Here is a 15,954-nt window from a genome sequence, read left to right on the forward strand (position 1 = left end):
GCCCACCATAAAATCGTATTTATATCATATTGTGTTACCTTTAAAACACCTTCTGCATTATCCTCATCTTCTTCATCTTTCTTTTTCCGTTTAGCTTTTTTCTCTTTCTTTTCCTTAAGCTTTTTCTTCTTCTTTTTACTGGGAGAATAGTCACTTCCTTCACTCTCTGTCTTCTCTTCCACCTCATCTTCATGTTCTGACATCTCCTCATCACTTCCCTAGAACACAAGTGCATTTAGTAAAGAGTATTCAAAACAGTATGAATGACTCTCCTACTCTATATTGACTTTATCTAAGAAGTATGTCCTGTAACGCAATCATCAATTACATCTGTCGTTTTTAGTCATCAAAGCTTCTATTAAGCAAAATACCTTTCCTTAATTATCCCGCCTCTAATGAGTTTAGTTAGATAATACTTCAGCTTTCATAAATCGTACAATATGCCTTTATCTTTTTTTTGCTGTTGTGTCTCTAACAATCAAATGACATAATATGTAGAATATAAGCTCAAAATTATTAAATGTTAAATATAGTTATATTCTAGCTAACACAAAAAGGCATTTGAAAAAGGGCAATCCTTGAAATACATCTCTCCAGAATAATTGATATTAAAGCATTGATCTCATATAAGTACAACGTTGTCCTTCATAATTGTAACGCAACACTCCAAGCTCTACGGACCATGTGATTGCAAAACATACTGGACACCTAACAAGCTCCTATTGAGCCCCCAATAACCATAACATATATATAAGCATATGAGTGTCACAGAGGAGTGCTACTGAGCATGGCAATATATATTTAAAACCAGAGACAGAACATAAAACACAGACAGAGCTCAGTGCACATCCAGTGAAACTCATACACGATACAGTGCCTAAATATATATGTATAAATATCTATTAAATAAAATGGTCTTTTAGTTTAACATTTTGGCCAAATTGTTGTAAGCCCCTGAACCACTGCACGGCAGACCACATTCTCAAGGGTCCTTAACACTAATATAAATTCTTAATAACCTGTGCAATACCAGGAAGAATGATTTATAATAAATCTGTCAATATTAGATGCAAAGTTCTAAGTCTGATTGAAGCTTTTATTAACCTGTACATTACCAGGAAAAGCACTCTGTATTAGATTTGTCACAATCATACTGCAAGCAAGCAAGTTCCCCAAGCTCACTCCATAGCATCTCCCACTCTCAGGGGAACTTGCTTGCTTGCAGTATGATTGTGACAAATCTAATATTTAATAGATATTTATACATATATATTTAGGCACTGTACCGTGTATGAGTTTCACTGGATGTGCACTGAGCTCTGTCTGTGTTTTATGTTCTGTCTCTGGTTTTAAATAGACCATGTGATTGCTCAGATTTTTTTTTTTACTTTTGCCAGTACTTGCAAGGAAGAAAAAGATGGCTGTGTGGTCACTCATTTGGAAGTTACAATGTCACCAGACAATGATGTCACAGCTTTCGGCCGCCAGAGTGAGGCTGACCCCACTGGCCATATTGATTCTCCCAGACAAGATTTCTTGTAAGGGAATTTATAAATGAAATATCTCAGGAACCATGGGTTCCCATTGCTTGGAGTACCACAGTTCAGTTCTGGGAGACCCCTTATTATAACGAGGATTGTTGTTTACATTTGCTCCGCTTTTCCTTATAAAGCAACATATATGGTATGAACCTGGTAATAAACATGTCTTATTCCTCAGTTGACCACTGCAAGTAAAGTCTTTGCTTCCTTACTTATGTTTTCTGACTATTCTATATGCATGCTCATACTATGGGGCCCATGCATTAAGTGCCGATAAAAAAAATCACAAGGATATTTAAATTGCCATTTTTGACAGCGTTGCTATCACGGTATGGAAAAAGCCCCGAATACTAGTGATAGCAACATTTGCAAAAATAGCGAGTAGCCGGCAACATGATTATCGGCCCCCTGAAAGGACTCACCTGGCGAGTTCTTTCTGCTGCAGAGAGAGACGCCTCTCCCTGAAGAAATCTACATTTTATTACTAGTGTATTGTAGCAGGGGTCTCCGGAGCAGAACCGCGTTGATTTGAGGTCCGGGGACCCCCTGCTTCCCGATATACAGGCCCCATTATGGGGTGCCGGTATATCCTATGCATTTGATTCCCACGGTCACGTGATGCGGGACATGTAAATGCATAGGAGATACCGACACCCCATAACGGGGCCTGTATCTCGGGGAGCAGGGGGTCCCTGGACCTCAAACGCAGTTCTGCTCCGCAGACCCCCGACATCAATCCGATGCAGGAAAATGCATTTCCCGTCTCCCGCTTATTGGCAGCTTTTCACCACCTTCTTGCCAACTTTTCATGGCGGGACGATTTTGTGAGGAAATCTCAATTCTAGAGCTGTGATTAGCCTCAATAAGCTAATCGGGGCTACTAGAATAGCACAAGTTTGAAAACCTGGCGATACGTGGCTCATCGCCGCTCGATTTGTCAATTTTTTTTTCCTCTCGGCAAAAAAAATTGACGAAAAGGTCTCTTATCGCCGACTTGTCAGGGCTTACTTAATCGCTGTAGGCTTTTTTGGTGATAAAGCAGCAGCGATAAGTGGCTTATCACTGCTTAGTGCATAGGCCCCTATGACTATGACCTTTTCATTAAAGTGGAAATGCAAAATCACCCCAAAATGGAAGACTATTTGTAAAGAGAAACAAATCTGGAGTTGTTGCTGTATTCAGCAGGAATTATCTCCAGAAACGATTTGCTCCAAAAAAATCTCATATACATATTAAATTGTACAGAAATCCCAAAATGCATTAGGATTCTGTTGTCATCACCACAACTTGCAGGGTGCTGCTGACTTGGATAGCTAAGTGTCCACTACCACCTACCAATGGTTGGGACTCGGGGAATGTCCATTATAATAAGGCAATTATATGCAAACTCGGGGGGCCCAGCGCTTATAGAGGCCCCGTGCTTTCCCCAAGGGCCTTTAAATTAAATGCTGGGGGAGTGTGTGAGGCCTCTGTAAGGTCCCTTACCTTATCTCCGGTGGCAAATGACGCCACCAGGGTCACATGACATCGCGTTACCATGGCAACGTGGCCTCATATGACTTCATGATGTCAGAAACGCCGGAGACAATGTAAGAGGGGGGGCGACGCGCGTACGGGGGGGAGAGCCGGCAGGGGGCGCAGAGGGAAAACTTTGCGCACCCCTGTAATAAGGCTCACATACAGCAGGATTTTCAGATTTTTTTAGTTCTATGCTGAAATATATTTTTTACAGAACCATGGTAAATCATATATGTAGGAAAATCCCATAAATAAACGAGTACTTCCGTATTAGGTCATACCTTATTTATTTAGACTAACCATTGATATTATAAGACAAGCTTTTGAGAGTCCTCTCTTCCTCAGGTCAGCAATACTGATTTACAAAGATTCAGATGTAAAAAAAAAAACCAAGATACTGAAGTATTTATTGTATTGTATTGTATTGTATGTCTTTATTTATATAGCGCCATAAATATACATAGCGCTTCACAGTAGTAATACATGTTGTAATCATATAAATAACAAATAATATACATAACAGGTCATGGGAATAAGTGCTTCAGACACACTGTAAGAGTAACATTAAGGAAGAGGAGTCCCTGCTCCGAGGAGCTTACAATCTAATTGGTAGGTAGGGGAACGTATAGAGACAGTAGGAGGGAATTCTAGTAAGTGCGTCTGCAGGGGTCCAAGCTTTATGTATCATGTGTCCAGGCTGATCCACAGTGCTATTCATATGCTTCTTTAAGCAAATGTGTCTTAAGGTGGGTCTTAAAGGTGGATAGAGAGGGTGTTAGTCGGGTATTGAGGGGAAGGGCATTCCAGAGGTGCGGGGCAGTCAGTGAGAAAGGTTTAAGGCGGGAGAGGGCTTTAGATACAAAGGGGGTAGAAAGAAGACATCCTTGAGAAGAACGCAAGAATCGGGATGGTACATAGCGAGAAATTAGGGCTGAGATGTAAGGAGGGGCAGAAGAGTGTAAAGCTTTAAAAGTGAGGAGGAGAATTGAGTGTGAGATTTGATCGGAAGCCAGGAGAGGGATTTCAGAAGGGGAGACCCGGAGACAGATTTAGGAAAGAGTAGAGCGATTCTGGCAGCAGCGTTTAGGATAGATCGTAGGGGAGACAGGTGAGAGGCCAGACAGCAGGAGGTTGCAGTAATCGAGGCGTGAGAGAATGAGGGTCTGAGTCAGAGTTTTAGCAGTCGAGTAACAGAGGAAAGGGCGTATCTTTGTGATATTGCGGAGGAAAAAGCATCAAGTTTTAGAAACGTTTTGAATGTGAGAGGAGAATGTGAGAGAGGAATAGAGTGTGACCCCTAGGCAGCGTGCTTGGGCTACAGGGTGAATTATCGTATTTCCAACAGTGATGTGGAAGGAGGTAGTAGGGCCAGGTTTATTTACGCAACACAATGCCATTACTAAACGCATTACATATGCTTGCAGAGAAGTTAAACATGACTTTCATCTATGAAAAGTCATGCTTCACTAAAAGGTTTCCTGTATTCTTACTAAATGAAGCTGTAATTGATCATGTAAATTATGGTAATTAAACAACAAAAATTATGTTTTGCGGAATTTGACGTAAATACACCCTAATTGGTTACTTAATTGAAACTAATTAGAGAACTGATGTGTTAATGTGCATATCTTAAGCCTGTTTCTTTCACTCCATCCTGATCACAGTCTTACCTTTACAAATTGTGTAATATAGAAGCCAAAAGCAATAAAAGGAATAGGAAACTAAATGGGACATGCCAAGTACTGAACCCACTGTATGGCATGAGACAATGGGGTGACTGCAGCATATTTGGGGAAGACATGTACATTCACTTATGGGTCATCCATCTTTGCTGTACTTTGTACGATGGAGGGTTTTGGTAACGTTTTACATATTGTAACCGTCTTAGAAAAGGCTAATGGAATGGAATGATTGATGCAATGACAGAGGAAATGATTAATTGATGCATACGTATGCTGAGATTATGATGTGGTCTTGAAACAGCATGGGGTAATAGGTGGTGTAATTCAGCGGTGCGCAAACTGGGGGGCGAGAGATTTGTCTGGGGTGGCATGGGCAGTTGCAGAGTTCCCGCGCTCTTCCCCAAGGTATTTAAATTAAATGCCGGGGGACCGCGCGAGGCCTCTGCAACCTCTACTTACCGAGGTTCAGCTGGCTTCCGGACGCGTGACCATGGCAACGGGGCATCAAATGACGCCGCGGGTTCATGTGACATCATGGTTACCACAGTGACGTAACACGACCCCGAAGCGTCATTTGACGCCGCTCGAGGCAAGGAGGGGGTGCGACCGGCACAGCAGGCAGGGGTGGCACAGCATAAACAGTTTGCGCTACCCTGGTGTAATTGATAGATTGTAAATACTATACAAAATGTGTCTAATAGTCACGAAGTGCTTCATTTTTGGTATTTATTAAAAAACATGAATGTAACCATTGAAAATGTATCTAACAATTTAACTTTCACAACAAGATCAGCTTCAAGAAATAACAACCATCCATTCCTTATCTGAGCACAAACCATATATGGTGCAAAGATATGTTATGGAACAGTTCCAAATAGCCCACCATGGAATATCTGTAATTGATAGTTATCTCTAGCTTGCTTAACTATTACTATGCAACCAAGATTGTAAAATATGAAGCTGCTTATTATTTTATTTAGTTCATATTCTATTCATGCACTTTTCATACTCTTCATGTGTACGGTAAACATACAAAACTAAGAGATTTTCAAGAGAGATGTCTTCCACAAAGCCCAAAAAGAACGTGTAAACTGACTCAAAGAGCGGAGAATGGAGAAATCTAAACCAATGCCACACATTACTGCATCTTTAGGCACCAGTAACGCGTGAACATTAATTCAGAACACAATTTTAGATATTGAGCTGGCTTATAGTAAGTTTAGTAAAGCTTCTACATAAAGCAGCTAGTGACTAGGGAGCCAGTCTTATGTTCTTTTATATTAAAGAAGTTTGAAATTGCCTGCTTCTATTGCAGGAAAACCGCTTAGTACAGAGGTCTTTTCCAAATTTGCTCTTGGCCATCCTTATGTGCTTCAAAACCAGAGGGAAATCATATCACATCCAATTGAAAACATGCTTTTGCGGTCAGTAGCATCCAACTTACACAGCTAAACCTATGTTAAGGAAGTGCAGAATAAGACCAGCTAATGCATCCAAAAGTTTAGGCATGGTTTACTTATTCCATAGTGGGAAGCTAGTAGCACTTGCAAACCATGGTTATAGTGGGCAAAAGAAGCGTCAAACACTCTCAAAGTGCAGCAAAGATAAGAAAGTGTATGAGTGAATCTGCATGTCTTCCACAAGAAGACAATTTCCCATGTGTTCATGTTGTGATTTTTTCCTTGACAGTAACAAGCTATGTTAACGAACTCTGGAGACTTTCCTGAATGAGTGATTTAGGGAAACAGGTAATACGAGTATCAACCATAGAAGTAGACATAGGTACAGTATTTGTTTGTTTTGTATTGTAAAGTAGATAGATATTTGTCAAATCTGGCACTTTAGTCTACACCATGATATGAAACAATTGTCTTACGTTATTTATATCAATCATTCTGAGCAGCTGAACATCACCATTAAACAAAGAATATACTCCAACTGTGATAGTACCAAGTCGCTGTAATGTAAAACAATAATGTCCAAGGTCAGAGACAAGAATGCAGCTCTGGTAGCCTCCTGATTCCCAGAATAGCCCATCTCCAGACAAAAGAGCATTCTCATAGTTCAATGAACTAGAGCTTTGAGTTGATCTCTAGATTTTAATTTATTATTCTACAATATGGCTGAGAATGTTGTTTTGTCTTGAAATGTATTTGTTGTATATGCCTAAATGAGTTGCACTCCACAAATAATTGTATTAATTTATCTTGCATATAGTATAAAAATGTATTATGGAAAAAGGAACATCCAATAAAAAAATATTTTGTTAGCATCAAAATATATAATACTTGATGGTATTTTATAGGTACAAGTGTCTAAGGTGGAAACCCCTAGACCATGGGTGCGCAAACTATTCGTGCTGCGCCCCCCCTGCCTACTCCCCCCGGTGCTCACGTGCCCCCCTACCTTTCTTTCTGGTGTGCGGGGGTCATTTGGCATCACGCCATGACCCCGCGGCGCCATTTGACGCCGCGTTGCCATGGCAAAGCGTCACCGAAGACCCAGCTGGTAGCAGGTAAGTTACAGAGGCCTCACGCTTCCCCCGGCATTTAATTTAAATGTCGTGGGGAAGAGCGCTGGGCCTCTGTAACCGCCCCCCAGCAAAATCTCCCGCCCCCCAGGGGGGCACCCAGCCCAGTTTGCACACCACTGCCCTAGACCACCTAATAGAGAAACTGAAAAAAAGACACTTCACACAAAAAAGAATTAGATTGCAAAAGAATATACAGTATTAGAAACTAAACCAAAAAAGCAAAACACATCAATCTTAATAGAAAAATATTAAGCATAATAGAAAGCATATGAAGAATACATACAAAAACAATATACAGAAAGAGTTACAACATACCCCTGGGGTGACAAAGGCATAACGTTTCGGGGTACAGATGCCACCCACAATGTAATCCTTCTGAAATGCAACGTAAATAATGGCCAGCGGGGGAAAAAACAACTCATCAAACCCCTCCCCCCATAACCGATGTCATGTTGTGGACACGCTGACGGCACCGCCCACCATGTGACTTCATCATGTCGACATCACGTCCAATACAAAGACAAATGCCAGCATAAACCCTCCCTCCCTAACCCGTTCAATCGCCGCCCAACAACCCCCTACGTCAGCCCGACGCCCATGCCCCCCCCCCCCCCCGACGTCGGTTATGGGGGAGGGGTTTGGTGAATTGTTTTTTACATTTATATTACAAAACGAATTAAAAAAAACTCACACATTAAAGAACATTACTATATGTAGAAAAATACTTATAAAACCAGACCAATTCCCAGACAAGATTATGCGCGTACAAATCTATATACATTTAAAAAATCATTAATATGTAGCACCCTTATCTCCCCCCCCCCTTCCCGCCCCGAAGGGAGATAGATGGTACTATGGTGCTATTGGGTGTTAGTGGTGCTCACCTGTAGGTATTCCAGGATCCTAGGCCTCCGCATACAGGGAGCTTGGAGGGTAGATAGGCTATGGTGCAGCGCCTCCACATGGAAGGGCCCAACCAGAGACAGGGATGCACCCCTTGCAGGAACTGATAGAGTAATGAATAGTCCAGAATGCCAGAAACAATTCAACTTGAGTTTATTGGAGCCTGGGTTGTTCAGAGTACAATACAGATGGCGTCCCTTATTCTCCCACCACCCACCCACTCATTTTGGCAGATGCACAGTTATTCCGGGCCAGGCCTGGGGTAGTCAATCCTCACCCTTTTCCTGGGCAGGTGAGCCTAGGCAGGAACCAATGCCCGAGGTGGCTATTCCCCACCCTCCTCTGAGTAGATAGCTGTATTAGAACCAACAAGCTTAGTCTGAAGTATCCTAGCCCAGGGGCATCATCCCTCTCCCTGGGCAGGACAGGACTCACCAGGAGTCAGGGCACCTCAGAACCTCTCCAAGGCTTCTCAGGGCCTAATGATAAAGGGGAGGGTCCCCAACTATATACCCAGGGGGTGTAAACCTTTCTAACCCCAGTCTCTGGACAGAACTTGCTATAGCAAATCTGTCCCCCCACCAGTCACATTACCTCCTAGCACTTTCCAGGGCCTGGCCAGACAAGCATGCGCCTGAACATGCAACATTATAACATTTGCATTGCATTAATTAGACTGTAAGCTCCTCGGAGCCGGGACTCCTTTTCCTTAATGTTACTTTTATGTCTGAAGCACTTATTCCCATGACCTGTTATTTATATTATCTGTTATTTATTTGATAACCACGTGTATTACTACTGTGAAGCGCTATGTACATTAATGGCGCTATACAAATAAAGACATACAATGCAATACAATGTGCATGAGACTACTCACATGCAGGGCCATGTGCAAGCTGGTTAACTCTAACATTGCCATAACTTACTTGCTTAACAGGGGTCTAACTTTAGCAGGGTGCTACAAATATAAATGGAAAATATAGAAAAAATAAAAATAAATATTTCTAAAAAAGATAACACCAAAAACAACAATGTGGCAGAGATCATGACAGTCCACTACTGGAGAAATGTATAACACATCTGTTTATGGAACATAATCTATAGGGCAGGTGGGAGATAAGCCTCATCTTATTTCTTATCAGCATTTTGAAAACTGATGTCGAGAGCGCTGTGTTAAGGCCAAAACTTTATATTATAATATATTGTTAACACCAGATAAATATCCAGCCCAAATTCGGCTCATATAAGATTCCTCAAATATGGTCACAAGTGTACCCACATCAACCTCCGTTACTAAGGTACTGTATATACTTGACTACCAAAAATATGAAAACTGAAAGGCACTCATGGGGCACGACCTCCATCATGCTCCATAAGCGAACACCTGTCAAGGATAGTTTAGGTACAGAACTGTGCTGCACAAGGGACCTTAGTCTCAAGTGAAACAACCATCCCAACCTGCACTACTTCTCAAGAGCGGAACTCAAGGCCTTTGTCCTGCCAACCACTCAATAATGAAGTAATAAACCCCGAAGAACAGGGCATTAATGGCCAATAATACCCTGGCTGGAATAGTTGAAGGCCTGAGGGACCACAGTTTGTTATTGGTCTATCCAGAATGTCCTATGGTTAGCACCTCCACCTGGTAAGTCTCCCACGTGTTCAATGATTTGAAATCTCAATTGGCTCGTATTGTGACCTTGAGTCATAAAATGTTGAGTCACAGGAAACGTCTCATGTTTCCGTCTGAAAGCACTCTTATGTTCAGTAAATTGAGTGTTTAATTTTAGTGTAGTTTCTCCCATGTATAATAAACCACAAAGGCGCTTCAAACTATACACAACACACTTTGAATCACATGTAAAGAAAATCTCTAATTGGAATAGCTTTCCCACTCCTCGGGTGACTCAAAAATGCCCCCTTAATGATATTATTACAGCATGAACAATACAAAAAGGAAAAAGTGCCCATACTGTACGTGGACGACCCAAAACATTTCTACAACCCTTAGTTTTATTAGACACAAAATCTGTACAAATTAATTTATAACGGAAACTTGGAGTTCTCTTAAAAGAGAACAATGGAACGATGTTGAAAAGTTTACCATATCTGCAGTCATTCCTTACAATACCCCAATGTCTAGTAATACTTTTTTTTTTTTAAGATGTACAAAAAGTATTAAACGTAGTCACCCAAAGTGTTTTCTTAATCACCTCCCTCTTTACCTGTAACTATAATGAATGCCTCTTGTCTTGAGTTACCCACCACTTTCTCAAAGTTGGCTCTAAGGGTAAGTTCATCATAACCCTTATTCTTAAACTTAACAATTAATTCTTCAGCTCTCTGAAAAGAAACTTTCTCCTGACTAATAATTCTCCTTAAATATAAAAATTGACTATACGGTAATCCTAGTTTAGTATATCTTGGATGAAAGCTATTTGCATGTAATAAACTATTGCATTCATATGGTTTAACATATATACAGTATCTGTTTGTAACCCACGTATGCTTTTAGAAACCAAGACATCCAAAAAATGGATGTGTACCCTATTATACTCTAAAATGAATTGAATATTCTGGTGACAAGCATTAACTTCAGCCAACAAATCAAGGTGAGTTTGTTCTAGCCCTCAGGAAGGGGCTTGTACACCGAAACGTTATGTTGTGACTGTCTGTATGTATACGTCATATGATTTCTATTATGCTTCATATTTTTCTATAATGGTTGTCTAATATGTTTTGCTTTTTGGGATTTTTTCTAATATATTCTTTTGCCATTGAATTCTTTTTTGTGTGCATTGTTTTCTAGTCCTCTTGCATATAATAAGTATCTAATTTATTCCAATCATTTACCCTATTGTCCCTGTACACAATCAATAAAAGCACAATAGAAATCTGCTGGAAGTTTCATTTCCATAAACAATATTTTCTGTACCATAAATGTCTCCATCGTATAATATGCATTACTAAACAAGCAGTACCCATTCTTCACTATGCTCCCAAAAATGAATTGTATATAAATTACAATGCGTACAATGTTCCCAAAGGGAGGAAGGAGCATGTCAAAGTCCTTATACTTTCACACTTCTGTAGAAGCACAGTCTATAAAACAGTTTGTATATCAAATTAATTACATAAAAGGGAATTCATATCTCAAATCCCTTGCAACACACTTCATAAAAATTAAACATTTTTAATGTCAACTTCAACCAAAATAAAAGGGAATCCTGTTTTACCATGGGTACCGTTATCTAGTCTTATAAAGAAGCCAACATCTAATGCCACTGGGTGCACTACCTATATATTGTCTTTGGGAACTTGCATATTTTCCGTAAATCAGTGTTTCTGCATCTTTTTTGGAAGAAAGCCTTAAATTCAGCACGCAATGTAATTGTTCACGAATTCACTAGACACCCTCTGCACGCTGGCCCTGCCTATCTTAATCTGTAGTAAGAAATGTCAATATGTTTGTGATTTACATTTGCCATGAATTTGTGTGCATTATAATTCTTTCCTTTTACTCAAAATAGTGTTAAAGAAAATACAATGAAAATCTCTATTATGTATACACACACACACACACACACACAAGTTTATGCTGAACTTAATTTTGTTCAAATAATAAGAATTAAAGAATATTTACAGTATTTCTGTGAAAAGTGACAGTTTTTGCTTTGTTTAATTATTTCTGCTTCTATTTTGTATGCATTGTTTACATAAAAACACAAGCTAAGAACTAGCACATTTATAGTCATCCATCTAATATTTCTGAGTCAAAATATTTATCTTTGCTCTGTCACACATTTTGCATTCTGCACATATTAAATGGGCTTTTTTCCCTTATTAAATCAATAGAATTCATTCAATTAGGATAAAAAAAAACATCCCCCTTTTTAGTTCAGACATCCTCATGCTTCTAAAATGGAGCCTTCCCATGGATTATTGTTATAAACAGTTATAATTTTGCCATTGAATAATTGGTTTCTATAGTAACAGATGCAGTTCAGGTTGAAATCATTTCTCTCTTCACCAACCCCCCCCCCCCCCCCTCTTCTCTCTTACTCTAAATAACAAAGACCTTCAGTTACATGAATCTAAGATTAAAATGAAAGTCATTAAGTAAATGAAAAAGGAGGGGATACTGGACAAAGCTTGTCTGCTGCTTTGCTCAGCAGTATTCAAAAACACTACCCATTCAGGTATTAGGTGTTAATACGCGCTGCACTTAAAAATATATTTACATATACTGTATATTTTTTAATATAAGCAGCGTTTGATTACCTTTAATGAAAACTAATTACCTACAGTAAGCTGTTGATCGATTCGTTCTACCTTTACTTTCTAAAAATATGTGTACTCTTTTCTTGAAGATTTCTACTGCAGCTCTCATCAGTCTCCATGGGTAATGAATTCCACATTTTAACAGCCCTTATGGTAAATAATCTTTTCCTTTCCTGCTGATGAAATCTCCTTTCCTCCACTCAAAGGATGACCCTGAGTCATTTGTACTGCCCTTGGGATGAATAGTTCTCCTGAAACTTCCTTGCCCTGACCCCGAATATATTTGTAAATACTGTAGTTTTAATATCCCCTCAGACGCCTCTTCTCTAATGTAAATAAATCTAATTTAGCTTGCCTTTCCTCATAACTCAGAACACCCATCCCCTTTATTCATTTGGTGCCTCTTTTCTGCACTTTTTGTCAGTTACTGTACATAATCTCTTTTTTTTTTAAAGGAATGGTGCCCAAAACGGTGTGGTCTTACTAAGTATTTATACAGTGGCAAAATGATGCTGCTTTCCCTTCCATACTCCATTTTGTAGGGGCTTATCACTAGGGTATTTACACCCCATAGTGGCTTGGATGTGCAGCTACTATCCCCGACAAATAAAGCATAGTGCTTACAAAACGTGTTGCAACAGGCTTGGGTCCTCTATGAGCCGCCGGAAGTAATGTCACCATATCCACAATTCGGACGTTCAGAACTGATGGTGCAGTTAGAGACCAGAAGGCACGGAGCAACGTGACAGAGGTCTGACTTGTATACCGAGGACTCATTCAGAAGAGAAACGCACCAGAGGTAAACCCTTCTGATGTGCCTTTTAATTCTTTACATTTGTGAGTGCATAATATTTGATCTTTTTCATTACATTGCTTTTTAAAAATACTACACCATGAGTATAGGCTAGAGCAGGGGCTCGCAAACTGGGGGGGCGCGAGATTTTCCTGGGGAGGGGGGGGGGGCGCGGACGGTTGCAGAGGCCCTGCACTCTTCCCAAAGGCATTTAAATTAAATGCCGGGGGATCGCGTGAGGCCTCTGTAACTCACTTACCGGGATTTAGATGCGTGGTGTGACGCATCGCTATGACAACACTGCGTCAAATGACACTGTGGGGTCACGACTTGGCTTCACATGATCACGCGGCGTCATTTGATGCTGGAAAACAAAGTAAGGGGGGCTCGAACACTCGGGGGAGCAAGCAGGGGGGGGCGCAGCTCCAATAGTTTGCGCACCCCTGGCCTATAGACTACACATACTCTATTCTATGCAAGATAATATCGTATTTATCTTTGCAGTTACTGCCACACATTGAGCACTATTAATAAGCCTGTTGTCTACAATCACTCCTAAATCCTTCGCCAAGCATTGACCTAATTTCGTCCCATTTAAATTGAATGTACCCTGTTTATTCTTGCTCCCAAATGCATAACCTCACAATTATCTGTGTAACTTAAGCCCATCCTGAAAAGGTTCCATTTATAACAATTAAATAGAGATACTACTAGAAAACTTTTTACAGACTAAATTCAATTGGAGTAGAAAGGCAGGAGCAGATAAGATAACAATAGCACAGACTGGGAAAAAAACGTAAAGGCATGCTTGCTACTGTACAGTAAGAAGCCTAACAGATAAAATGGGGAAGCCTGAATTAATAGCTACAAGGGAGCAGTATGATATCACAGGCATTACCGAAATATGGTGGGATGAAACTCGTGACTGAGCAGTTAATTTAGAGAGTTATTCCCTTTTTCAGAAGGATCAAGCAAATAGAAGAGGAGGTGGAGTATGTTTATATGTGTAGCCAGGTCTCCCCAGCGCTACCGCACCCCCCTCACCTGACTGCCGATCACGGGGGCCGCCGCGTCCAATGGCGGCTCCGTTCGGCAGTGGCAGGGGAGAGGGCGGTCAGGTCCCGGCTCGGGGGTTGCCGGGGACGCGTGCGGCCGGTTGCCAAGGCCGCACGCGCATCTCAGGGCTCCCGGCGCTTCCGGAGCCGGGCGGATAGGGCGCCGCCATTGCGTTTCAACTCGCGCATGCGCAGTGAGTCCCCGGCGGCCCAGTTAGCTCGCGCATGCGCAGGGAGGCTGCGAGAGACAGGGCAGAGTCGCGCATGCGCAGGGAGAACCCTAGAGCCAGGGAACAGTTGCGTGAGGGCAGGGAAGGCGCAGGAGAGTCGCGCGAGAGTAGGGGAAGTTAGTGAGAGGTTGCGGCGGCCATTACAGGTTTGTGTAGGCAGAGGGAAGGCACGCACGCGGCCTCAATGTTATTGTAGGGGCCTCGGGACTACAATACCCATGAGGCATAGCGAGGCAGGCACCAGGTGCTTGATAGGAGCCAATAGGGCTGCAGGACTGCCCTGGAGGAAAGAGATACATTTTTCCGGGCTTTGCATGAGTCACGTCAGTTGGAGCAGAGGAGCTGAAGGGGAAGGAAGGATGCGGGGAGTGAGTGCAGCTCCTGCATCCTGATAGGTACCCTCACCCTCCAGGTAGGCCCCAACTCCCCACCAGGTTAGTGGGTAACTGATAAGGGACGGCCCTAGATAGGGAGGTCGCCCTTAGTGTATGTAAGGTGCAGGTTTGGCAGTGCCACAGCGGGTAGTGCTGTGCGCACTGGCAAATAGGCACAGTGTGTGCAGTGTGTTTGCTGCGGGTTCCAGGTTGCTGTGTTGAGTGTTGTATGTGACGCTGCGTGTACTGAGTGCAGTGTGTGTGCAGCGTGTGTTACTGTCTGCAGGCTGACTGTGAGAACTGTGTCGGCTGCAGGCGTGTTAGTGTTAGGATTAGTGAGTTAGGAGCTAGTGGTTAGTGAGGTATCTGGACTTGGGGTAGTAGGGGAGGGGGGTAGGTTATTAACCCCGCAGGCCCTAGGAGTTTTCCCCAAGTCACCTCAGGTTGCGGTACATCAGGGACAGGCCCTAGGTTAGGGACCCTGTCATGTAGTGCCAAGGTTAGATAGGGATCAGCGTATGCTGCAGTTCCCATAAGGCGACTTGGGCTCAAGTCGGTGTTCAAAGATAAAGACTATCTCCCGGGTGGGATCACCCCTGGCGGACCCCAAGCAAAGATTCACAGCACCGGATCAGACGGGATCCAGGTCGACAGATCCTTTGAGAAGTAGTTGCAGGCCCGAGTGCTTACTCTACAAGTGCACCAACAGATCATAACATTCTATTAACACATAGTGGCAGCGCTGACCACGGGACAAGGGTTGGGCTGTGGGCACCGTGTGGGGATGTTATACTGTTGTGATGGTACTAGAGATGATGTAATAGTTGTCCTTATTCGTGTTTGTTCATTCAGTAAACCTGTTATCCCTAATACTGGTGTATCTGGTTTCTGAGTGGGTTCCTATGTTAGGGTCATTCTACATTTCCCTAGAATCCTACATAGGTAGAGGCGCTGAAAGAAGATTCGTTCCAGAGGATTCACCCCAGGCTCTCATTAGCGGAGGCTCAGACCTCCTGTGAGCCTGCAGGTATACGCACCACACCG

The 15,954-nt window shown here is 42.1% G+C and overlaps 1 protein-coding gene across 4 annotated transcripts in view; it reads right to left on the reverse strand.

Annotated features, from left to right (window-relative positions):
* Window positions 1-15,954, reverse strand: part of CHD5 (chromodomain helicase DNA binding protein 5) — a 212,975-nt gene that overhangs the window by 133,809 nt on the left and 63,212 nt on the right. For all 4 annotated transcript variants that reach the window (XM_075604962.1, XM_075604961.1, XM_075604963.1 and 1 more), the window contains exon 3: window positions 39-218. In XM_075604962.1, coding sequence (XP_075461077.1) covers window positions 39-218 — 180 coding nt within the window. The remainder of the gene's footprint in view (window positions 1-38; window positions 219-15,954) is intronic.

Source organism: Ascaphus truei, chromosome 6 (assembly GCF_040206685.1).
Source record: "Ascaphus truei isolate aAscTru1 chromosome 6, aAscTru1.hap1, whole genome shotgun sequence".
NCBI classification, from domain to species: Eukaryota; Metazoa; Chordata; class Amphibia; order Anura; family Ascaphidae; genus Ascaphus; species Ascaphus truei.